Source organism: Ranitomeya imitator, chromosome 6, assembly GCF_032444005.1.
Source record: "Ranitomeya imitator isolate aRanImi1 chromosome 6, aRanImi1.pri, whole genome shotgun sequence".
Classification (NCBI taxonomy): Eukaryota; Metazoa; Chordata; class Amphibia; order Anura; family Dendrobatidae; genus Ranitomeya; species Ranitomeya imitator.
The window spans coordinates 177,899,289-177,926,627 of record NC_091287.1 but is presented as its reverse complement, the minus strand read 5'-3'; the positions used below and the strand labels follow the sequence as shown (position 1 = coordinate 177,926,627).

At 41.5% G+C, this 27,339-nt stretch overlaps 1 protein-coding gene across 4 annotated transcripts in view; it reads right to left on the bottom strand.

The window, feature by feature from the left end:
• The window catches only part of COBL (cordon-bleu WH2 repeat protein), a 641,622-nt gene that overhangs the window by 47,122 nt on the left and 567,161 nt on the right, over positions 1 to 27,339 (bottom strand). For all 4 annotated transcript variants that reach the window (XM_069730332.1, XM_069730335.1, XM_069730331.1 and 1 more), the window contains 3 exons: positions 24,209 to 26,304; positions 21,346 to 21,453; positions 17,705 to 17,947 (listed from right to left, as the gene is read on the bottom strand). In XM_069730332.1, coding sequence (XP_069586433.1) covers positions 17,705 to 17,947; positions 21,346 to 21,453; positions 24,209 to 26,304 — 2,447 coding nt within the window. The remainder of the gene's footprint in view (positions 1 to 17,704; positions 17,948 to 21,345; positions 21,454 to 24,208; positions 26,305 to 27,339) is intronic.

Below are 27,339 nucleotides of genomic sequence, written 5' to 3'. Positions count from 1 at the left end.
AGCACTGCGGATTTATCAAATCCGCAGCGGAAAAATCCGCAGAGGACCAGAATACGTGTGCACATTCCTAACCCTAGCCCTAACCCTACCCCTAACCCTACCCCTAACCCTACCCCTAACCCTACCCCTAACCCTAACCCTAACCCTAACCCTACCCCTACCCCTAACCCTACCCCTAACCCTAACCCTAACCCTACCCCTAACCCTAACCCTACCCCTAACCCTATTCTAACATTAGTGGAAAAAAAAAAATTTCTTTATTTTTTTATTGTCCCTACCTATGGGGGTGACAAAGGGGGGGGGTCATTTATTATTTTTTTTATTTTGATCACTGAGATAGATTATATCTCAGTGATCAAAATGCACTTTGGAACGAATCTGCCGGCCGGCAGATTCGGCGGGCGCACTGCGCATGCGCCCGCCATTTTGGAAGATGGCGGCGCCCGGGAGAAGACGGACGGGACCACGGCTGGATCGGTAAGTATGATAGGGTGGGGGGGGACCACGGGGGGGGGGATCGGAGCACGGGGGGGGGAATCGGAGCGCGGGAGGGGTGGAACGGAGCGCGGGGGGCGTGGAACGGAGCACGGGGGGGCTGGAACGGAGCACGGGGGGGTGGAACGGAGCACGGGGGGGGTGGATCGGAGTGCAGGGGGGGTGATTGGAGCACGGGGGGGTGATTGGAGCACGGGGGGAGCGGACACGAGCACGGGGGGGAGCGGAGCACTGGACGGAGGGGAGCCGGAGCAGTGTACCGGCCAGATCGGGGGGGTGGGGGGGCGATCGGAGTGGTGGGGTGGGGGCACACTAGTATTTCCAGCCATGGCCGATGATATTTCAGCATCGGCCATGGCTGGATTGTAATATTTCACCCGTTATAATGGGTGAAATATTACAAATCGCTCTGATTGGCAGTTTCACTTTCAACAGCCAATCAGAGCGATCGTAGCCACGAGGGGGTGAAGCCACCCCCCCTGGGCTAAACTACCACTCCCCCTGTCCCTGCAGATCGGGTGAAATGGGAGTTAACCCTTTCACCCGATCTGCAGGGACGCGATCTTTCCATGACGCCGCATAGGCGTCATGGGTCGGAATGGCACCGACTTTCATGACGCCTACGTGGCGTCAAAGGTCGGGAAGGGGTTAACAACTCCAACAGCAGTCAAGCTTGAAGGAAAGGCATCATGGATACATGCAAGCCATTGCAAAAAGCAGTATAAGACTCATGATATTGATGTTAATAATGTTAACCTCAACGGAGGCATGGGAAAGACTGAATTCTCTAGCCCCTTTGAACAATAGATTCGTACAACATCATAGAAAATTAGTGCATGACTTGTTAAATAATACGCAACCCCTGGCAGATTGTTGGATCTGTACCCATTCACCAGTATCAGCCACAAGTATACCTTTTCTAGCAGTTCCCGTGTCAGCTTAAGAAATATTCGCTTGGCCTAATTGTTCAGACAACCTGGCCAACAACCAACCTGGCAATACTAGACTATGGAATACTACAATCGCCATACCAATTGTGGGATGGGTAGAATTTCCTTGGTGGCAGGGCAATCTTACAGGAAAAATAGACAACTTACAATATTTAGCATTCAAGGGAGGAAAATGGGTACCTAGGAATAAGACTGGATTAACTGATTTAGGACAGGTCCCCACTGAAAATCTACAGCTCAGTTTCAGTACAACCACCCCTTCCTCTGATGCTTTCAAACCTACAGTATTGGAAAGATACATACATAATAGAAAATGGGAACATTCTGAGTTGTTCCCCCAAGGTGATGCAAACAGTTGTACAAGTAAGCCGGGGAACCTGGTTTGTAATGAATCCAATGAGTATGTCAACGGAATGCATGTATGTGGGAATCCCGCAGCCGGGTACTGTAGCCCCTTGGGACAAAAACCCTCTTGGTGTATGCTTCAGAATGTATCTAGTTTTGTGGATTTGGCTCACAGATTGGTATTGCAGCACTCAGCTTTGTGGGATCTGCCTGAGGGTACATTTTGGATATGCGGAGAAGGAGCATAGAAATGGCTTCCCGTAGGTATAAAGGGTACTTGTACATTAGGACGCCTAACCCCGGCTACTTTCATAATTTCAAATAAACAAGTGAATATGCAAGCCGTGCCCAAGCACACACTGTATAAAAGAGCTGCAGATAACTCACCACGTCCCTCGGGGAGGCCGCATATAGTACAAATGGGAATTCCCAACAAAATTGCTAGTACCATTTTTATTTATCCTATGTTAACACAAATGTGGGATAAATTAGTTAGAGCCACGGATTATCTAGATGATCAGATTTGGGATATATTGGACATATTATATACTAGTATAGCTGTACAGAATCAGCTTATAATAGTAACTAACCAACATACCCTGGTATTGGATTACCTAACTGCATCACAAGGGGGTATGTGTCAAATCATCGGACCCACCTGCTGTCATTATATAGACCCGAATAGTACTATGAGTATGAGATTTAAATTAAAAGACGTACAACGACTCAGGGATCAGTATGACAAAGACAATGACCAAAATAAGGATAGCTGGTGGTCAGATACCTTTTCTTTTCTTAACCCGGCCAATTGGTTCAGAGGGATCGGTGGGTGGGTTACCGGGATTATGCAAAGCCTAATACATACAGTTATGGTTATTGTAATTATATATGTATTATTCAAGGTTGTACTCAAGGGTATCTCGGTATGCACAAATAAATTTTGTGTAATGGATGCGAGAATATATAGTTTTTTTTGTAATATCACAAAAAGAATGACTAAAATGATCGACAAGGTTTTGAATGGAATATGTCAAAGGGGGGATTGTGAAGAGCAGAACAAAAATGATTACCTCAATGAACAAAAAAAAAAAAAAAAAGAATTTGTGATAAATATTGACCTGTCCATTCAAGGACATTTTAGCTATAGTATGAAATCCTGTTTTTCTTGTCTGTGGAATTGCCTTTGTACTGTTTGTTGTGAAACTGCCGCCCACGAAACTGTTTTCTTTTCTTTTCTTTCTCTCCTGTTTTGTCTCTTTGTTTAAACATGCAAAACTTGTATAACCACTAAACCTACTGAAACAACTATATAAAGAAGGGATAGCACTTTGAAGGCAGGCGTGCTTCAGAGACTTCCCAGTGATACACTATACAAGACGTGTCTTGTGTATTATTTCTGGTGATTCCCCACTTCCAAAGGCTGCTCCGACTGAGTGTGATCCCGACACCATGTTGCAGTGCAGGAGATTCCTCCTGCATGGCAACAGTCAGAGGCGTATCTAGGGGGAGGGGGGCAGCCGGGGCATGTGAGAGATAGGAAGCAGCTCCAGTCAGCACAGTGAGACAGCTTCTCCTGCTCTGCAGCCCTGGGACAGAAGGCGAGAGCAGGAGAGGTGCGGGACAGGACAGAGCTGCTGTAAGCAGGGGAAGCTGAGAAGCTGCCAGGGCCGGACTGGCCATCTGGCAAATGCCAGAAGGGCCTGTCTGGTCATGAGCTGCCTTGTCTGGTATGTTGTTAATAGAATCGGTGTTCTCAAGAGACCCGTACTGTTAAGAGTTGTGATGGAGCACAAAGTTGCTGACTCCGTCACTTACCCCAGCAGGCCACCGGTGTCATTAGAAATATTGGTCTTGTAGAAAATCTTCCTTTTCTCCATCCAGGGTAATATTAGTAATATATCCCATCTGGTTCATGGGGACAGGGAACAACACGGGCCTGCGTGATTTCAAATGCCAGGACTGAATTTCAGCCCCAGTTTGTACCTGAGAGCTGCTCATTTATATGAGCCTCCCCTGTACCAGAGAGGAGATTGTGAGTGTGTATGAGCTGGTATCTGGTGTGTGTGTGTGTGATATCTGTAGTATGTGAGTGATATCTGTAGTATGTGCGTATGATATCTGTAGTGTGTGTGTGTGTGTGTGAGGAAGGGGCGTAACTACCTGGCAGGTCAGTGGCCCGGCAGGTCAGGGGCACCCGACTCCCCCCACTGCCACATTTAACTATACTGGTCTATGACGCCGTTGCAGTTCAAAGCAATGATGGGGGGGAGAGCATTAGCTGGCGCTCCCTCTCCTATCATTCCCCTCTGCCTCTGACACTGTGGGTGCGCGATGACATCACTTCATCGCACACCCGCTGTGTGCGGGGCCCAGGCAGTGCAGCATCTGCACAGGTAATGGCAGCCGCCATATTGGCAGAATGACCCCTGACGAAGCCACTGAAGGTGGCGACATGCATTGGGCACTTGTTCCACCCTTACTTTATTCCTCATGGGTAGCTCATACTAATACTGCCATTTCATGCTATTGCCTTTAGTGGCATATGTCCAGCTGGCACCTTTTTGAGCATATTTAGGGGGGTTAACTCACTCCCCGTGTGAGGTTTTTTCACTTCTGATTTGTACTCAGTGTTTGTTATGTGGCTATTCAGGCTCCTTTATAAGCAGGTACATCTCAGGGAGACACACCATTTTGTGTGAATACTGTGAGTATGGCCATATACAGAGTCATGTGATGTTTACTCAGTATTGTCAATGTATATTTATTTAACTACTGGGTTCTCTGCTATCAGCCAGCTATTGGAATACTAAATCTCTCTATATACCTGTTTTTTTAGGTCAAGGTGCTTAGCATATAAAACACAGCTTGGATATGCTGTTCATATAACATAGTAACATAGTTAGTAAGGCCGAAAAAAGACATTTGTCCATCCAGTTCAGCCTATATTCCATCATAATAAATCCCCAGATCTACGTCCTTCTACAGAACCTAATAATTGTATGATACAATATTGTTCTGCTTCAGGAAGACATCCAGGCCTCTCTTGAACCCCTCGACTGAGTTCGCCATCACCACCTCCTCAGGCAAGCAATTCCAGACTCTCTCTGCCCTAACAGTAAAGAATCCTCTTCTATGTTGGTGGAAAAACCTTCTCTCCTCCAGACGCAAAGAATGCCCCCTTGTGCCCGTCACCTTCCTTGGTATAAACAGATCCTCAGCGAGATATTTGTATTGCCCCCTTATATACTTATACATGGTTATTAGATCGCCCTTCAGTCGTCTTTTTTCTAGACTAAATAATCCTAATTTCGCTAATCTATCTGGGTATTGTAGTTCTCCCATCCCCTTTATTAATTTTGTTGCCCTCCTTTGTACTCTCTCTAGTTCCATTATATCCTTCCTGAGCACCGGTGCCCAAAACTGGACACAGTACTCCATGTGCGGTCTAACTAGGGATTTGTACAGAGGCAGTATAATGCTCTCATCATGTGTATCCAGACCTCTTTTAATGCACCCCATGATCCTGTTTGCCTTGGCAGCTGCTGCCTGGCACTGGCTGCTCCAGGTAAGTTTATCATTAACTAGGATCCCCAAGTCCTTCTCCCTGTCAGATTTACCCAGTGGTTTCCCGTTCAGTGTGTAATGGTGATATTGATTCCTTCTTCCCATGTGTATAACCTTACATTTATCATTGTTAAACCTCATCTGCCACCTTTCAGCCCAAGTTTCCAACTTATCCCGATCCATCTGTAGCAGAATACTATCTTCTCTTGTATTAACTGCTTTACATAGTTTTGTATCATCTGCAAATATCGATATTTTACTGTGTAAACCTTCTACCAGATCATTAATGAATATGTTGAAGAGAACAGGTCCCAATACCGACCCCTGCGGTACCCCACTGGTCACAGCGACCCAGTTAGAGACTATACCATTTATAACCACCCTCTGCTTTCTATCACTAAGCCAGTTACTAACCCATTTACACACATTTTCCCCCAGACCAAGCAGTCCCCATGTGTCCCCTTGTGTAAGTCTCCCTTGTCCCCTTGTGTCAGTCTCCCTTGCCCACTAGTCCCATTGTGCCCTCCCAGCCCCCTTGTGTCCCCTTGTGCCTGTCTTCCTTGCTCCCTAGCCCCCCTGTGTCACCCTTGTGAGTGTCTCCCCCAGCCCCGTTGTGCCCTTCTCCCCTGCCCCCTAGTCATCATTTGCCCATCTTTTTCACTGCCCCTGTATGGAGGGGCTGCATTATACTATGAGGGGGGACTGGATTATCTTCTATGGGGGTTACATTATATTATATGGCAGGGCTGCATTATACCTTTGTGGGGTGGCCGCATTATACTCTGTGGGCTGGCTGCATTATACTATATGTGGGTTGTATTATACTGTATCGAGGACTATGGGGAATACATTATACTATATGAAGAACTATGGGGTGCATTAGACTTTGGGAAGTGAATTGTATGACATTTATGACGATAGCGGTGCATTATATGGAGCACTATGAGGAGTGTATTATACTATATGGAGGACTGAGCAGTGTATTTTAATATATGGAGGACTATGAGGAGTGTATAATGCTATATGGAGGACTGAGGACTGTATTATACTATATGGAGGACTATGAGGGGTGCATTATACTATATGGAGCACTATGAGAAGCATATTATACTATATGGAGGACTGAGGAGTGTATTATACTATATGGAGGACTGAGGAGTGTATTATACTATATGGAGGACTGAACAGTGTATTATAATATATGGAGCACTATGAAGAGTGTATTATGCTATATGGAGCACTATGAGGAGTGTATTTTAATATATGGAAGACTATGAGGAGTGTATTATACTACAGTTAGGGCCAGAAATATTTGGACAGTGACACAATTTTCGCGAGTTGGGCTCTGCATGCCACCACATTGGATTTGAAATGAAACCTCTACAACAGAATTCAAGTGCAGATTGTAACGTTTAATTTGAAGGGTTGAACAAAAATATCTGATAGAAAATGTAGGAATTGTACATATTTCTTTACAAACACTCCACATTTTAGGAGGTCAAAAGTAATTGGACGAATAAACATAACCCAAACAAAATATTTTTATTTTCAATATTTTGTTGCAAATCCTTTGGAGGCAATCACTGCCTTAAGTCTGGAACCCATGGACATCACCAAACGCTGGGTTTCCTCCTTCTTAATGCTTTGCCAGGCCTTTACAGCCGCAGCCTTCAGGTCTTGCTTGTTTGTGGGTCTTTCCGTCTTAAGTCTGGATTTGAGCAAGTGAAATGCATGCTCAATTGGGTTTAGATCTGGAGATTGACTTGGCCATTGCAGAATGTGCCACTTTTTGGCACTCATGAACTCCTGGGTAGCTTTGGATGTATGCTTGGGGTCATTGTCCATCTGTACTATGAAGCGCCGTCCAATCAACTTTGCAGCATTTGGCTGAATCTGGGCTGAAAGTATATCCCGGTACACTTCAGAATTCATCCGGCTACTCTTGTCTGCTCTTATGTCATCAATAAACACAAGTGACCCAGTGCCATTGAAAGCCATGCATGCCCATGCCATCACGTTGCCTCCACCATGTTTTACAGAGGATGTGGTGTGCCTTGGATCATGTGCCGTTCCCTTTCTTCTCCAAACTTTTTTCTTCCCATCATTCTGGTACAGGTTGATCTTTGTCTCATCTGTCCATAGAATACTTTTCCAGAACTGAGCTGGCTTCTTGAGGTGTTTTTCTGTCTATTTTTGGTATTGATGAATGGTTTGCATCTAGATGTGAACCCTTTGTATTTACTGTCATGGAGTCTTCTCTTTACTGTTGACTTAGAGACAGATACACCTACTTCACTGAGAGTGTTCTGGACTTCAGTTGATGTTGTGAACGGGTTCTTCTTCACCAAATTAAGTATGCGGCGATCATCCACCACTGTTGTCATCCGTGGACGCCCAGGCCTTTTTGAGTTCCCAAGCTCACCAGTCAATTCCTTTTTTCTCAGAATGTACCCAACTGTTGATTTTGCTACTCCAAGCATGTCTGCTATCTCTCTGATGGATTTTTTCTTTTTTTTCAGCCTCAGGATGTTCTGCTTCACCTCAATTGAGAGTTCCTTTGACCGCATGTTGTCTGCTCACAGCAACAGCTTCCAAATGCAAAACCACACACCTGGAATCCACCCCTGACCTATTAACTACTTCATTGATTACAGGTTAACGAGGGAGACGCCTTCAGAGTTAATTGCAGCCCTTAGAGTCCATTGTCCAATTACTTTTGGTCCCTTGAAAAAGAGGACGCTATGCATTACAGAGCTATGATTCCTAAACCCTTTCTCCGATTTGGATGTGGAAACTATCATATTGCAGCTGGGAGTGTGCACTTTCAGCCCATATTATATATATATAATTGTATTTCTGAACATGTTTTTGTAAACAGCTAAAATAACAAAACTTGTGTCACTGTCCAAATATTTCTGGCCCTAACTGTATATGTAGGACTGAGGAGTGTATAATACAATATGGAGGACTATGAACTGTGCAGTATATTATATAGAGGACTATGGGGTGCATTATATTATAAGGAGAACTATGAGGCTGCCGTCACACTAGCAGTATTTGGTCAGTATTTTACATCAGTATTTCTCAGCCAAAACCAGGAGTGGGTGATACATGCAGAAGTGGTTCATATGTTTCTATTATACTTTTTCTCTAATTGTTCCACTCCTGGTTTTGGCTGAGAAATACTGATGTAAAATACTGACCAAATACTGCTAGTGTGACAGCAGCCTGAGGGTGCATTATACTTCTTATATAGATTCCCATGACTTCTATGTAAGCCCCTGATGAGTATAATGGTTTATTTTCTTTTATACATTACATAACAATGGCAGTACAAATCAAATTTTCTGGGAAATTTTTCGATTCTGGCAAATTTTAAATTCAATAGAACACCTCATCTCTAATTAGCTGCAATCAAGGGCACAATTGTAGCATTTGGCGTATTATGAAACAAAAAAACCCAGCAAAGAAGTCCCAGGACTGTTGATAAACTAGAATCCTACATCAGACAAGAATGGGACAATATTTCTCTTACAAAACTCAATTGGTTTCTTAATTTCCCAGACGTTTACAGACTGTTGTAAAAAGAAGCGATGGTGCTGCAGAGGCGTGGGCTTTTTTTGAGAAGTGTTGTTGCCATCAATTTCTAAATGAGTCAGTTTTTTTAAATTACCAGTAAATAGAAAAATGTCTAAATTTCAACTTCTGATATGTGTTCTATTTTCTGTTGTAAATAAAATATGTTCTTACTATTATCTGTAGTCTAAACCTGGGATGAGGCTTAGGCCGGAGTCACACAAGAGCGTAATACGAGTGCTATGCAAAAAAAAAAAAGCATAGCATTCGGCCCAATGTTAATCTATGGGGCAGCTCCTATCATCCGTTGTTTTCTCGGCCGTATTATACGTGCGTACGAAATTGCAGTATGCTGCGATTGTCACCGTATTATGCCCGAAATACGTCAATGAAAGTCTATGGCTGCAAGAAAAACTCGTTAGCGTTGGAAAGTTTACATTTTTCCATTGTCAAATTCACCGTGTCAGGCGGGGAGTCAGTGCATGCTCAGTGACTACCGCTGACCACTTAGGCTGCACTGACTCCCCACCTGACCGCAGTGAACTGACAGCGTGGGAAAATGTTCAGAAACCTTCCCACGCTACAGAGTTCATGTCCGGTCAGGCGGGGAGGCTGCACAGGCAGCTTTTCTTTCATTCCTCCCTGGTTTACAGCCTGGCCAGTAGCATTAGCACTGCCCCAGGTTGTAAACTAGTTAACCCCTTGTGTGGATTTACAACGTGGGACTTGACTGTACGGCAGACAGGTATGGGATATTGTTGGATTTTTATTTTGGAATTTTTTACAGGAGAATGAGGGCTTCGCTTGGATTGAGTGCAAAAAAGATGTTAAACCCGTGTGTTTCATTATTTCATTAAAAAACTTTATTCTTATGTGTGTATTTTTAACCATTTCATACTATTGGATTAATAATGGATAGGTGTCTTATTGACACCTCTCCATTATTAACAAGGCTTAATGTCACATTACATAAACAAGGTGACATTAACCCCTTATTACCCCATATGCCAATGCTACAGGGCAATGGGAATAGAGAGGCTAAGTGCCGGAAAAGTAACATCTTACATATGTGCCTTTTCTGGAGTGGCTGGGGGCAAATTTTTGTAGCTGGGGAGGGGGGGGGGGGGGTTGGGCAATAACCATGGTCCCTTTCTAGGCTCTTAATATCTGCCCTCAGTCACTGGCTTTCCCTCTCTGGCGCCAGTACAGGAGCCCACGCCAGTTTTTTCCGTGAATTAATTTAACACCTACAGCTCCAAAATTTCACACACACACACAACTAACATTATTAGGGAGGGATATATAAAAATATAATGGATATGCAATGGTTTACTGTATGTAAACCATGTCTCATATCCTGTCGGGTTCAGTAATGATTTAGCCAAAGCCGACAAATGAATTACCGGCTTTTCTGCCATCTAGCTCTGTATGATATATCTATATATATAATTGACTAAGGGTTTTTCCGTCTGTCTGTCTTTCTGTCTGTCTGTCTTTCTGTCTGTCTGTCTGTCTGTCCTGGAAATCCCACGTCTCTGATTGGTCGAGGCCGCCAGGCCTCGACCAATCAGAGACCGGCATAGCATCGACATAGAAATCCCGCGTCTCTGACCAATCAGCAACGGGCACAGCGACGATGATGTCATAAAGAACGTAGACATCTCACGTTTCTGATTCAGCGACGGGCACAGTATCGACGTAGATGTCATAATGGTTGCCATGGCGACGATGATGTCATAAAGGTTGCCTCGACCAATCAGCGACGGGCACAGTCTGCCGCGAATTCTGGAATCATCATTGTCCATATACTACGGGGACATGCATATTCTAGAATACCCGATGCGTTAGAATCGGGCCACAATCTAGTATATATATATATATATACTAGATTGTGGCCCGATTCTAACGCATCGGGTATTCTAGAATATGCATGTCCCCGTTGTATATGGACAATGATGATTCCAGAATTCGCGGCAGACTGTGCCCGTCGCTGATTGGTCGAGGCAACCATTATGACATCTACGTCGATACTGTGCCCGTCGCTGAATCAGAAACGTGGGATTTCTACGTCCTTTATGACATCATCGTTGCTGTGCCCGTCACTGATTGGTCGAGGCCTGGCGGCCTCGACCAATCAGAGGCGTGGGATGTCTACGTCCTTTATGACATCATCGTCACTGTGCCCGTCGCTGATTGGTCGAGGCCGCTAGGCCTCCAAATCGGACCCTGAGGGGCCCCGCCCACCAAATCGGACCCTGAGCCCCTGAGGGGCCCCGCCCACCAAATCGGACCCTGAGGGGCCCTGCCCACCAAATCGGATCCTGAGGGGCCCCGCCCACCAAATCGGACCCTGAGGGGCCCTGCCCACCAAATCGGACCCAGAGTGACCCCGCCCACCAAATCGGACCCTGAGGGGCCCCGCCCACCAAATCGGACCCTGATGGGGCTCCGCCCACCAAATCGGACCCTGAGGGGCCCCGCCCACCAAATCGGACCCTGAGGGGCCCCGCCCACCAAATCGGCCTCCCGTCGTTCCAGAGACGCGGGATTTCTACGTCGATACTGTGCCCGTTGCTGATTGACCAATCAGAGACATGGGATTTCCAAGACAGACAGACAGACAGAAAGACAGACAGACGGAAAAACCCTTAGATAATTATATATATATATATATATATATATATATATTTGTGTGTCTCACTGACATATATACCGCATATACTCGAGTATAAGCCAAGATTTTCAGCCCATTTTTTGGGGCTGAAAGTCCCCCTCTCGGCTTATACTCGAGTCATACCCAGGGGTCAGCAGGGGAGGGGGAGCTGTCTAATTATACTCACCCGCTCCCGGCGCGGTCCCTGGCTCCCAAGGGGCCCAGCTTCTTCCTGTACTGAGCGGTCACATGGTACCACTCATTACAGTAATGAATATGCGGCTCCACCTCCCATAGGGGTGGAGCTGCATATTCATTACTGTAATGAGTGGTAACAGTGACCACTCAGTACAGGAAGAAGCTGCGGCTCTGGGGAAGCAGGGACTGCACAGCACCAGGAGCAGGTGAGTACAACGGGGAGGGGAGCGCTGCATGATATTCACCTGCTCCCTGTTCCGGGCGCCGCACCGTCTTCAGCGTCTTCTGCAGTGACGCTCAGGTCAGAGGGCGCGATGACGTGGTTAGTGCGTGCCCTCTGCCTGAACGTCAGTACAAAAGACGCTGAAGATGGAGCAGCGCCGGAACAAAGTCAGGTGAATATTGAAAGTGCCGGCAGAGAGGTGAGTATGTGATTTTTTTTTTTATGGCAGCCACAGCAAATAAGGCAGTTGTCTGTATGGAACATTTTATGGGGTCATAATCAACATTTGTGCAGGATTATATGGGGTAAGTGTCTGTATGGGGCCATAATCAACGTTTGTGCAGCACTATATAGGGCAAGTGTCTGGGGCCATAATCAACGTTTGTGCAGCACTATATGGGGCAAGTGTCTGTATGGAGCATCTTATGGGGCCATAATCAACGTTTGTGTAGCACTATATGGGGCAAGTGTCTGTATGGAGCATCTTGTGGGGCCATAATCAACGTTTGTGCAGCACTATATGGGGCAAATTTCTTTATGGAGCATCTTATGGGCCATAATTAACGTTTGTACAGCATTGTATGGGGCAAATGCCTGTATGGAGTATCTTGTGGGGCCATAACATTTGTGCAGCACTATATGGGGCAGATATCTTTATGGAGAATCTTATGGGGCCATAATTAAAGTTTGTGGAGCATTACATGGGGCAAGTGTCTGTATGGAGCATCTTATGGGGCCATCATCAAGGTTTGTGCAGCATTATACGGGGCAAATATCTTTATGGAGCATCTCATGGGGCCATAATCAACATTTGTGCAGCATTATATTGGGCAAGTGTGTCTATGGAGCATCTTATGGGGCCATTATTAACCTTTATGCAGGATTATATGGGGCATATTTTAATATGGAGCATCTTATGGGACATCATAAACTTTATGGTGCATTATATGGGGCTCCTGATTCAATATGTATATTCAAAAACACTTACTGATGTCTCAATAAATTTTACTTTTATTGGTATCTATTTAACTTTTTTTTTTGTTTTCAATATTTTATTGAAAAGTTTAACAATCTAACAATCTATTTTTACTTTTGACATTTACCAGTAGCTGCTGCATTTCCCACTCTAGGCGTATACTCGAGTCATCAAGTTTTGCCAGTTTTTTGTGGCAAAATTAGGGGCTTATACTCAGGTATGCTTATACTCGAGTATATACACAAAAAACTGGCAAAACTTGATGACTCGAGTATACGCCTAGAGTGGAAAATGCAGCACCTACTGGTAAATGTCAAAAGTAAAAAAAAAAATAAATAAATAAAAATATATATATATATATATATATGTATATATATATATATATATATACATGTTTTCACAAATATTTGAGCCCATGAATCCATTTTATGTCCATTTTGCAAGCCGGCGAGAAAATCTCGGCATACCGATGCCATACGGATGCTATACGGATGACACACAGATACTGTTGTGATAAAAAAAATCGCATCCTCGCATTGCACACGGATGACAAACGGGTTACTGTTAGGGAACATTTCTGCGTATCTCAACCGTAAAAAATGGACCGTATTTTTATACGTTAGGTGTGATGCCGGCATTATAGTAAGGTAATTCCTATAGTCCAAAAATATGATAGGCAGTAATTTACTGATCTTCAAAGCTTTGCAATAAAACCAATGTCTTTAAATTATGCACTCACTGAATTTGATTTTTTTTCTTTTCTTCTCCAATTTAACATAAACAAAATGCTGTCATTATCCGACTGAAGGATTGTAAATGCTGGTTAAATAATAGCCACAGCTGAAATTATAAACTTATATGACACATTAGAGCCTAATTACTAACTTCAGACTGCATGAAAAAATGCAGTTGTGTTGTGTTTTTTTTCATACTTGCAATAGAACCACAAAGTTTTTGCCACTGTTTAGGAAAATCGTTGCCAAACAATGCATTGTTTTCCATGACTGTGACAAAAAAAATATAACACAGTCACAACATATAAATACAGCCTCAAGGAGAATAAGGCAGCAATCCCATTGTCCCTGTATTTCCTTGTAATCCTACTTCTCCTGAACTGATGAGATTGCCTCTGTGTTTTATTACTCTGCTTTTGACACTACGTTCTTTTCTCCAGATCATGAGATGTTGGCACGATACACCAGAGCACGATTATGACATTGTTCTTTTAGGCACGTCTCTAGTACGCATCACGATACCTCAGCTTATCTACGTCACCCACATACAATAGATCCGTAAGGAGCACATATGTTCGTCTCTCCGTTCCACAATATCCTTTCCATTAGGATCTCAAGTTGGTACTGATGACTCTGTAGTTAATGGACGTCACGCTTTGCATTTTGTCACCCTGGATACACTCTGTGCTTGTCTCTCCGGAAACTAGTCTAACAGCTGCAGTCACTGTTATTTCAGCATTTTGACATATATTGCAGTTATTTATGTTTTTTGTTTTATATTGAGTTATGTAATGTGTTTTGACATTGACAGATTGTTATTTTGATCCTCATTTTTCCTTTTTTCTATTTTGTACAGTATAATCTCTGTATTACATTAGATAAACTTGCTCTGAGGAAGGTCCACAAAGGACCGAAAACGTTTAGCAAGATACGAGCTACAGCTGATCTGTTTGTCCAGATGTAAAATAAATGACTTTATTTTCTACAAGCATTATTGAGTGCCAAGCTTTTTGATACAGTTGATTTAAGGGGCTGGAAACCCTACTTGAGCACATCTACTCACAAATCTATAGAGTGCCGTGTATCTTGTTCTTGTCAAGGAGAATAAGAGTTTGACTGCTCATGCAAGCTAAGAGACAATTTTAACAAAACAAATGAGTTTAAAGTCAGAGTACAGAGCAAAATGTGAAAACCAAAAAAGCAAAAGATAGATAATGGCTTCTCTTTCCACTGGGAACCCACATGAAAACAAAAATGCCTACATTATATCTAATTCTATATACATTTAGGCATGGGTGAGACGAGCGTATAAAAAAATTACCGAGCCTTGTGAAAGTTTTCGGCTCCCTGGAATTTTTCAACCTTTTCCCACCTTTTCCCACATATCATGCTTCAAACATAAAGATGTTGTAAACATAAAAATGTACATTTTTGGTGAAGAATCAACAGCAATTTGAACACAATTGTGAAGTTGAACGAAATTTATTGGTTATTTTAAATTTTTGTGGAAATTCAAAAACTGAAAAGTGGGGCGTGCAATATTATTTGGCCCCTTTACTTTCAGTGCAGCAAACTCATTCCAGAAGTTCATTCTGGATCTCTGAATGATCCAATGTTGTCCTAAATGCCTAATGATGATACATATAATCCACCTGTGTGTAATCAAGTCTCCGTATTAATGCACCTGCTCTGTGATAGTCTCAGGGTTCTGTTTGAAGCACAGAGAGCATCATGAAGACCAAGGAACACAACGGGCAGGCCCGTGATACTGTTGTGGAGAAGTTTAAAGCCGGATTTGGATACAAAATGATTTCCAAAACTTTAAACATCCCAAGGAGCACTGTGCAAGCGATCATATTGAAATGGAAGCAGTATCATACCACCGCAAATCTACCAAGACCCATCCGTCCCTCTAAACTTTCATCTCAAACAAAAAGAAGACTGATCAATGATGCAGCCAAGAGGCCCATGATCACTCTGGATGAACTGCAGAGATCTACAGCTGAGGTGGGACAGTCTGTCCATAGGACAACAATCAGTCATTCACTGCACAAATCTGGCTTTTATGGAAGAGTGGCAAGAAGAAAGCCATTTCTCAAAGATATCCATAAAAAGTGTTGTTTAAAGTTTTGCAACAAGCCACCTGGGAGACACACCAAACATGTGGAAGAAGGTGCTTCGGTCATATGAAACCAAAATTGAACTTTTTGGCAACAATTCCAAATTATATGTTTGGCATAAAGGCAACACAGCTCATCACCCGAAACACACCATCCCCACTGTCAAACATGGTGGTGGCAGCATCATGGTATGGGCCTGCTTTTCTTCAGCAGTGACGGGGAAGATGGTTAAAATTGATGCTCATCAAGAGAATGCCAAGAGTGTGCAAAGCAGTCATCAAAGCAAAAGGTGGCTACTTTGAAGAACCTAGAATATAAGACATAATTTCAGTTGTTTCACACTTTTTTGTTAAGCATATAATTCCACGTGTTAATTCATAGTTTTGATGCCTTCAGTGTGAATGTACAATTTTCATAGTCATGAAAATACAGAAAAATCTTAAAATGAGAAGGTGTGTCCAAACTTTTGGTCTGTACTGTATATTATAGAAAGAAGCAGAATAGTATTATCTACTATATAATTGTCTAAGGGTCACTTCCGTCTTTCTGTCTGTCTTTCTGTCTGTCTGTCTTTCTTTCTGTCTGTAACGGAAATCCCGCGTCGCTGATTGGTTGCGGCAAAACAGCCACGACCAGTCAGCGATGGGCACAGTCCGGTGGCAAAATGGCCACTCCTTCCTCCCCGCAGTCAGTGCCCGCTCCATACTCCCCCCCAGTCAGCGCTCACACAGGGTTAATGGCAGCGTTAACGGACCACGTTATGCCGCGGTGTAACGCACTCCGTTAACACTGCTATTAACCCTGTGTGAACAACTTTTTACTATTGATGCTGCCTATGCAGCATCAATAGTAAAAAGATCTAATGTTAAAAATAATAAAAAAATAAAAAATAGTTATATACTCACCCTCCGTCAGCCCCTCGGATCCAGAACAGGCCTTTCCCGCTCCTTGCGACTCCCCGGTGACCGCTCCATGCACTGCGATCTCGCGAGATGATGACATAGCGGTCTCGTGAGACCGCTATGTCATCATCTCGCGAGACCACAATGCAGTCGAGACCGGAGTGCGCAAGGAGCATCGGTAAACGCTTTGCCTGGATCCGGGGGCTCCGGAAGGTGAGTATATAACTATTTTTTATTTTAAATCTTTTTTTAACAGGGATATGATGCCCACATTGCTATACTACGTGGGCTGTGCAATAAACTACATGGGCTGTGCAATATACTCCGTAGGGTGTGCAATATACTACATGGGCTGTGCAATATACTATGAGGGCTGAACAATATACTCCGTGGGCTGTGTTATATACTACATGGCTGTGCTATATACTCCGTGGGCTGTGTTATATACTATTTGGCTATGCTATATACTATGTTACTGTGCTATATACTACGTGGCTGTGCTATATACTACATGGCTGTGCTATATACTTCGTGGCTGTGCAATATACTACATGGCTGTGCAATATACTACGTGGCTGTGCTATTTACTACGTGGGCTGTTATATACCACGTGGCTGTTATATACTACTTGGCTGTGCTATATACTAGGTGGCCGGCCGCGAACAATCAGCGACAGGCGCAGTCCGGCCGCGAATTGGCGCGGGATTTGAACCACGCTTCGCTAATTGGTCTCGGCCGGCCGAATCCTGTGTATTCAATGTATTATTCTAAAATCTTCATAAATAAACTACATACATATTCTAGAATACCCGATGCATTAGAATCAGGCTACCATCTAGTTTAATTATATTTAAGGTTGGACATTCAATTTGATGACATTGAAAACTTCTATCACACAACATTATTATTCTAACATGAGAAGATTGCAGTGAAATTAGTTCTTTGACAACCTAATTTGAATACATTACCTTTTTCAATCTGGAAGCCCCTGCACCTGAACGAATTGCTGCTAATAACTCTTCTCTTGCATCCACCGAACTGTTAAGAGAGGTTGCTGGCGATTTTGCTGTTGTATTTAGTAATGATGGTGGTGGAGGAGGTGGTGAACAAGGTGGAGGGGGAATTGATGTATTCATTCCTACAAAATCATTATTCTGCAATGTTTCTATGCTTCTTAAGGTCTGGAGTTCATCCGATGCAGTAGAAGATACCTAGCCAAAGAAAACATATTTATTAAGTTTCAAAAATAGAAGAGAATGTTATACATCTTGTCAAACAAGAGTCACTTGCATATCTAAAATCCTTGTTCTCATCATGCAGTGACACTAATAAAAAGTTCTGCGCGATGACCAACTAAACGGAGTTTCTCCAACGTGTCTTTGCAACTAATTAAAACCACACATTTCTAGCTAATAGGAGCTATCCACGGATATAAATGTATTCATAAGGAGGGCACTCTCCCACCACCACTCCGCAGTGACTGATGGCCGAGTCTGGGGAAATCGAACCGCACTCAGATCTCATCCAAGTGCTGTCCGGTGGTTTTTACAGACTCATTGACTTGCATAGCCAAGTGCGATCCAAACATTGGATCAAACTTGGGTTTGCTGCGATTTTTCCGCCGGACTGGCTCTGTATGAGAAAAAAACTGACATGTGCATGGAACCATAGCCTAACATTGCTTTAGATGCAAACTGACGTTTTGTCAGATTGCACTTGGAACAATAATACGGACATGTGCACGAGTCCTTACACTTGCCTATCTGCATTTACACTACATAATCTGATCATATATCCTTTTGAATTATATAGTACTATACACGAGTCCAAAAGAACTGAGTAGGGATCCAGTCTGTAACATAAACAGAGGAAAAACTCAGCACACGGGTTGAGCAATAGAACAGTGAAAATATTTTATTCAGTCATTCCAATAGCACAATATGTTTGATGCTTTGTTCCTCAGCTCCAGACTTTCACCAGAAACCAACAGATTACCATAGATAGAGAAATCCTAGGAAACGTAGCACAGTGGGATTGTGACAACAGTCGCACACGCAATGGTGATAGCAATTGGATTGTCTGAATAAAATATTTTCACTATTCTACTGCTGAAACCCTGAGTGCTGAGTTTATATACATCCTTTTGATGTTATGAATGAAAATAAAATTTGTTCCGTGGCCATACCTAAATGTAATATGACCATCTCATATCACTCTAATCTGAATTTGACCTTCAGTATTATTTTAAGAAGCACTTTTTTGCGGAAAGCAATCTGTTGAGAATACTACAACTTCCAGCAGGTCATGAAAGTCTACAGTAGTCAGAGCATGCTGGAAGTTAATAACTCCAATAGAGGATAAGTGATGACAAGAATGTAAAAAAAATCACGTTAGTTTAACTCTTTAGTGAAGGAGCTAATTTTGACCTTAATGACAAGGTCTAATTTTTTAAATCTGACCAATGTCACTTTCTGTGATTCTGAGATTATTGTTTCGTGACATATTGTACTTCATGTTAGTGGTAAATTTTGGTTGATGTGATTTGCACATATTTATGAAAATTTCTAATATCTGACCAGAAATTTTGCAATTTTCAAACTTTAAATTTTTATGCCATTAAATCAGATCATTAATATACCACACACAATAATTAATAAATTACATTTCCCACATGTCTACTTTCCATCAGCAAAATTTTGTAAAGATAATAATTGTTTGTTTTGAAATTAGAAGTGTTTAAAATTGATCAGCAATTTCTCAAATTTGCAACAAAATGTACAAATCCATTTTTTTAGTGACCACATCACATTTAAAGGGACTTTGTGGTGCCTACATGACAGAAAATATCCAAAAGTCACATCCTTCTAAAAACTGCACCCCTCAAACTCCACAAAATCACATTCAAGAAGTTTATTAACCCTTCAGGTGCTTCACAGGAATTAATGGAAGGAAAAAATGAATATATTACTTTTTTCCAAAAATGTTACTTTAACCCCAATTTTTTTACTTTTACAAGAGTAAGAGGAAAAAATGGACGTCAAAATTTGTTATGCAATTTCTCTTGAGTACTCCGATACACCATATGTGGGGGAAAACTACTGTTTGGGCACATGGCAGGGCTCGGAAGGGAAGGAGCACTGTTTGACTTTTTGAACACAATAATGTCTGGAAGCAATAGCAGGCTGCATGTCGCATTTGGAGAGCCCCTGATATGCCTAAGCAGTAAAAAAAAAAACCCACCAGCGACCTCAATTTGGAAACTACACCCCTAGGATTTTATCCAGGGGTATAGTGATGATGTTTAACCCAAAGTATCACACAGAATTTGAAAATGTTAGGTTGTCATATTGACTATGTCATCATTAGTGTTGAGCGCAAGTGCTTGCTTCTCGGGTTTGCATCAGGGTGTTCCAGTATGCACCAAGTATCGGATGTGCTCAAGTCACCCATTTGCGCTCAACACTAGCCATCATATTGTCATAATTTTTTTCTTTTACTTTTACATTCTTTTACTGGGGGCTTGGGTATCTCATTTCTCTCTTCTCTGACATGTATATCATGTCAGAAGACAAAGAAATGTTTTTAATAGCAGGCACACTTTTTTTGTTACGTGATCACTGTTGTTCATTGAAAAATGGCGAGCACGTGATGAGGGACTAGAAAAACAGGCCATGATTGTGTTCTCCAGGGTCTCAGCTACCCCCAAGTAGCTGAAATCCCGAAGATTTTCTGATACTGGGGGGGCGCTATTACTTTATTCCCAATTGCTTGGATTGTTTGTCTCTCCACTCTTCCTATAGACTCTTGGACCCTGATTTCCATGGGCTAGTGTGAAGTATCCACAATCAATGATGGTTTCGGGAGCCATGTCATCTGCTGATGTAGGTTCATTGTGTTTTATCAAGACCAAAGTCAGCGCAGTCGTCTGCCAGGAAATTTTAGAGCACTTCATGCTTCCCATTGCCCACAAGCTTTTTGGAGATGGAAATTTCATTCAACAGCAAGACTTGGCACCTGTCCACACTGCCAAAAGTACCAATTCCTGGTTTTAAAAACAACAGTATCACTGTGCTTGATTGGCCAGCAAACTCGCCTGGGGTATTGTCAAGAGGAAGATGAGAGACACCAGACCCAACAATGCAGATGAGCTGAAGGCTGCTATCAAAGCAACCTGGGCTTCCATAACACCTCAGCAGTGCCACAGACTGATCGCATCCATGCCATGCCGCATTGATGCAGTAATTGATGCAAAAGGAGCCCCAACCAAGTACTGAATGCATTTACTGAACATACATTTCAGTAGGCCAACATTTCGGATTTTAAAATCATTTTTTCAAGCTGGTGTTATAAAGTATTCTAATTTACTGAGATAATGACTTTTGAGTTTTCATTGGCTGTAAGCCATAATCATCAACATTAACAGAAATAAACACTTGAAATACATCACTCTGTTTGTAATGACTCTATCTAATGTATGAGTTTCACTTTTTGTATTGAAGACCTGAAATAAATTAACTTTTTGATGATATTCTAATTTTGTGAGATGCTTAGTAGATGTGCAGACATTATAAACAGCAATAACACTTATCCAGTATTGGTTTCCACCTACCTTTTTCAGCCTTGAGATGCCATTATGAGCTCGAATTGCTGAAAGTAATGCAGACCTTTCATTCTCTGGCTCAGCAAACTTTCTCTCATCTCCATCTGTTGGTGAGTTCTAATGAAAACATATAAAAATGTTGTCTTAAATTAATATTTTAGGCAGTTAAAAATTCATGTCAATGAATCATGATAAAATTGCATTTTAACAAGAGTCACAATAAAATAGAATTTTAATGAGAATCAAAGGCCAATACATGAACAAAACTAACAACAACACATTTGTTCTTGCAAATTAAGACAAAAATAACTTTGACAATATAGTGGACCTCATGCTACAGGGTGTAAGCAGCTCATCTAATTCTAGCAAATCTCAGACATTACAATGTAGGTGCATAGAAGGTGCACAACAGGGTTTTGATGTGGTGGTCTCTTAATTATTTCCAGAGCTGTATATAAAAAATTATCTCATGGCTATGTTTGTTGTGTCAGTACATCAGTTTGAGATTGAAACAGAGTATCTCAGTATGGCCTGCTAATCAGGAGAAAAGAGGCCTAGGATCTATATATATAATTGTCTAAGGGTTTTTCTGTCTGTCCTGGAAATCCCGCGTCTCTGATTGGTCGAGGCCGTGACTCGTATACTACGTGACTGGGCAATATACTACGTGACTGGGCAATATACTACATGACTGGGCAATATACCACGTGTCTGTGCTGTATACTACGTGGCTCTGTGCTGTATACTACATCGCTGGGCAATATACTATGTGGCTGGGCAATATACTACGTGGCTCTGTGCTGTATACTACGTCGCTGGGCAATATACTACATGACTGGGCAATATACTATGTGACTGGGCAATATACTACGTAACTGGGCAATATACTACGTGTCTGTGCTGTATACTACGTCGCTGTGTGCTGTATACTACGTCGCTGTGCAATATACTACGTGGCTGGGCAATATACTACGTGACTGGCCAATATACTATGTGGCTGGGCAATATACTACGTGACTGGGCAATATACTACGTGACTGGGCAATATAGTACGTGGCTAGGCAATATACTACGTAGCTGGGCAATATACTACGTGGCTGGGCAATATACTACATAGCTGGGCAATATACTATGTAGCTGGGCAATATACTACGTAGCTGGGCAATATACTACGTGACTGGGCAATATACTATGTGGCTGGGCAATATACTACGTGACTGGGCAATATACTACGTGACTGGGCAATATACTACGTGGCTGGGCAATATACTACGTAACTGGGCAATATACTACGTGACTGGGCAATATACTACATGGGCTGTGCAATATACTACGTGGACATGCATATTCTAGAATACCCGATGCGTTAGAATCGGGCCACCATCTGGTACAGTATATTTAGGAATTACATTTACATTACTGTCAATTTTGATTTTGATTGCCTATAATGTAAAGTAGGCAATTTGCATTAGAGATGCCATCTACTAAAGTGTGTGCAAGACCAACATTTTGTCCTAAAAATGCCAGGAATAAATTTCAGTCCCATTCCAGACCTGCGTGTTAACCTCTGCAGCCAATCTCTTCCAGTTTAATTTTCCTAGACTTTACAGAAAATATGATAAGGCAAGACATTTAGAGTTCTAACCTCAGAGGTCCTTGCTATCTAAACGTCATAAAAATAATCAGAATCATTCAATGTTTATTAAATATTTTACCTTCATTCTACCATGTTTGCTGTCATGTCTACCTAAAGTTATATACTGCAATTAAACAGGAAATATTTAAACTACGAAAATGTAAGTAGTATCTGAAATATCCGAATTATTCACTAAACTATTGCATCATAGAATAGACAAGACATATTAGACAAACAATTTAAAAATATATTAAAAAAGGCAAGGGAAGCAGGCCATCACACACATTTTTTTGTAACATGATCCAGGAGTTAATAAAAAAATAAATATAATAAATATTCCAAAATTTGCGGTCAAAAATACCAAGAAAAAAAAAAATGTGCCAAATAAAGTGCAGTGCATTTAATTATAGTAATTTTTACTTTTTTCATATATAAAGTGCTCTTAATTGTAATGCTGGCCTCAAAAACTCCATATATGTAGATAAATAGGTCCATATACTAACCGAGATTCATGGTGTGTGTGTGGATACCGCTCCTCCACACTCCAACGTACATTTCCCACTTTGCTTCATCAGGGAGTACATGGACCTATTTATCTACATACAGCTCTGGCAAAAATTAAGAGACCACCACATCAAAACCCTGTCATGGGCAGCCCAATCTCCAGACCTGAACCCCATTGAAAACCTCTGGAATGTAATCAATAGGATGATGGATAGTCACAAGCCATCAAACAAAGAAGAACTGCTTACATTTTAGCGGCAGAAGCAGTGTGAAAGACTGGCAGAAAGCATGTCAAGATGCATGAAAGCTGTGATTAAAAATCATGGTTATTCCACAAAATATTGATTTCTGAACTCTTCCTGAGTTAAAACATTAGTATTGTTGTTTCTAAATGATTATGAACTTGTTTTCTTTGCATTATTTGAGGTCTGAAAGCACTGTTTTTTTTTTTACCCTTTTTCTTTGTCAGGAAAAAAATACAAAAATTATTGCTTGGAAATTCGGAGACATGTTGTCAGAAGTCTATAGAATAAAAGAACAATTTACATTTTACTCAAAAATATACCTATTAAGAGAAAAATCAGACAAACTGAACAGTTTGCAGTGGTCTCTTAATTTTAGCCAGAGCTGTACATATACTGTATTATTTTTACATTGTGGTATATGCATATGTTTAATTAAACAATATATAGAAGCCATAAGCTCAGCAATAAGTGGAACAGATTACCGTACCTGAATTTTTCGAAGCTTCTCTTTGCCTTCTCCAGACTGAATAGCTCCCATTAAGGCACTGTGGACTGAGGTATCTTTTTGCATAGGCTTCTGTACAATTGGTCGGAATCTAGCCTTAGGTCCAAAAATATTACTGTCACTGGGATTGTCTGGTTCATCTATTACTGTTGAAGGTATGACATCATTATCTACCTCATGCTTTTCTTCAATCTCGGGGGTTGCTGCAGTAGCAGGTGCTGCTTTTATGTAGACAATAGAATTGTTCTCTTCTATTTTACCAGACTTCTCTCTAACAGCTTTTAAAAAGGCATTCAACGGCAGGCCAGATATTGGTCGAGAAAGCCGAGAAGATTCTGGAGTAGAGTAATTTATGCTTGTCCTTTTAGTTACAGATGTGTTTCCCCAAATACTTTGTGATCCAATTAAACCATTTTGTTCTGACAACGATCTTTCTATTTTAAATGCCATACCTTGCTTGCCATCAGAATTCATTTTAGATGTTGGTTCTATTTGGAGATTTCTACTTATTATGTTTCCATCATTACTGTTGCTGAAGTTTTTCTTCCAATCTGCACTTACTTCTTCCTTATTTATAACATTGACTTCTACTTTTGGCTTTTCTGCTATAAAGTTCCTATTGTTCTTTAATATGTTGTCACTATTACCACAGTTAGTATTCTGTTTGGCCTCTGAAGTTTGTTCAGCTTTTATATCTACAGGTTCGGTATACTTGGATATAGCAGATGCAACATATTGGCTAGATGTCCGCTTGGAAGACTTCAGAAATGGCAAATCTTTTCTCTCCATGTTTGGTTGCTCTATAGTTACTCTTTCCTGTGAAGCTGCTGGAAAGTAAACTGGTTTGGTGTGTTGTGAGACTTTAGACATTTCATTAACAGGACTTTGTAGGTTAGTTTTCTCCTTAATTGTGCTTTCAATAATGCTCCTGTTTTCACTAGGACCTTTTGTAGATTTTGTTTGCTGTACTCCATTAAATTTATCATGAACTGTGGACTTTACCATGTTTGTTCTTCCCTTGCTAGTATTTTCAATTATAATAATCTTCTCTGGAGCAGTTGCTGATTTTGTCATCAGCAACTGGTTATTAGTATCATTTACCTTATTTCCAGGAATCTCTTGAATGAAACCCATAACTGATGTAGGATTTACTTTATTTTCTAGAGCTTGATTTGGCCTGTAGCTTTTAATTGTGTCTAACTTTTTTATAGTTTGTTCTTTTGAGTCCATAACTTGTGGTTCCATAGAATTTGATCTCCAGAACTCTTTAGCTTTTTCTAAAAGAGGCTTCTCAATAAGGGTTCCCTCGGATTCATTAATGATATTATTTTTCGTATCTTTTTTATCAAATGAAGACTGGGGGCTTATCAGGTTTCCCTGATCATCTATCTTAATGGCACTGGCTGAAATAGAAACTTCTCTGTCATATTTTCTTATATCTGGTTTGGGAGGAACAACTGTAAAAGTGGTCATGCCTGCTTTTGCTTCATATGTTTGTTGTCGCCTCAGTACTGGTTTAGATGGCTCTGTTATCTTATGAACATTACTTGAAGCATGGTTTTCTTTGATTTGAATTTTTTCTGGCAATATATCACTTTTTTCCTTTGTTTGTCTTGTTTCTTGAAATACTTTGATCGAAGAAGCAACTGTATTACTTGATTGACTTTCTTTACCAGCAGATTGCTTTTGTGAATTATTACGCATTGCCATATTTGATGTGCTGTGATTTTCCTCAAGTTTCAAATGTTCAGCCTTCAATTTTACTTCCTGTGAAGTGGGTTGGGGAATTTTGTATGTTTGACTATTTTTCTTTTCTATTTTTTCTACTTCTGGAGGCTTATTAATACTCTGCCTGTTACTGACGGCAGACGAATTGAATATTTTACTGTATTCTTTCACTGTTGTGAGATTGCGTGGATTATACTTTAAAGTGTTAATTTCGGGAACCTCATCAATAACTGTTACAGGAACAGCAGTACTGTGTTCACTGGAGTCATTATAATGACTTGACTCTTCACCTACAGGACTCGATCTAGTACCAATATGATTCCTCTCTCCAATGTCTCCATCATCCATATCTGTGAAGTAAAAATCATTATAGTACTGAGCTAATAGATATTGCCAATATAGATATCGTCAATATATTATTCCCATTAAATACATTTGAAACTTTGTCAATGAACAAAGCATTAAAGCCATACTTATCAATGAAGAGAAAAAAGTATTGCTGCACAGCCTGAATGTAACGTACTGGTAAGAACACAGTCACTTGTGGGTGTAGGGCTTCAGTAACTGGAGGTGCTCGCATACGAAAAAACAAACAATCCAGTATAAATATGAAAAAAGAAGAACTGCGGCAGCACTCACCAGATAGCGTAGATCAAACCTTTATTGAAGGTAAAAAATCCATCATGACGTGTTCACGGCTCGGGGGAGTGCGGACATAGTGGAAGTGAGCAGGGGAAGACAACAGCTGTTTCACGCTCTACCAGCGCTTCTACAGGTCTAGCAAACTGGGAAGTGACGCCGGCTGAAGTAGGTGAGTCACAAATGGACCCTCCCACTCAAACCATGCACACCAGATCCAGTAATTGCCAGGTACACCTTTGTGAAAAGACAAACACATGACTACATCAATTACATCATGTTACAAAACACATTTACAATAAAAACAAACGTACAGAAGACACCTGGATAAAATTAGTACAACCAATAAGAGGACCAACTGATGAAAAATCATCTTTCCCTATAAAATAGTCTGAAACTAATCCAAAATAATTGTAAGCATTACAAGGGATAATAATGAACCTGAATACAAAGGACAACCTTCCTCCTGACTAGCCTAATTTCAACGAATCTTCTATGAAAATGCTGCGCAGAGACACTATGCATATGGTAGCAGGGAAAAACAAAAAAAAAAAAGTAATGAACCACGGTTCAATTTTTGTTTTAGGTATGGCCCATTAGATCAAGCATTACGAGCCTCGTTCCGTAGGCATTGGCACATTTTAGAACGAGATAAAGATCTTGCGGGGAAGGCTGTAGGGGGTCCTTTGATCTCTAACAGAAGGAGCACTCGGATCAGGGATATATTGGTCCATAATCGGTTGTCA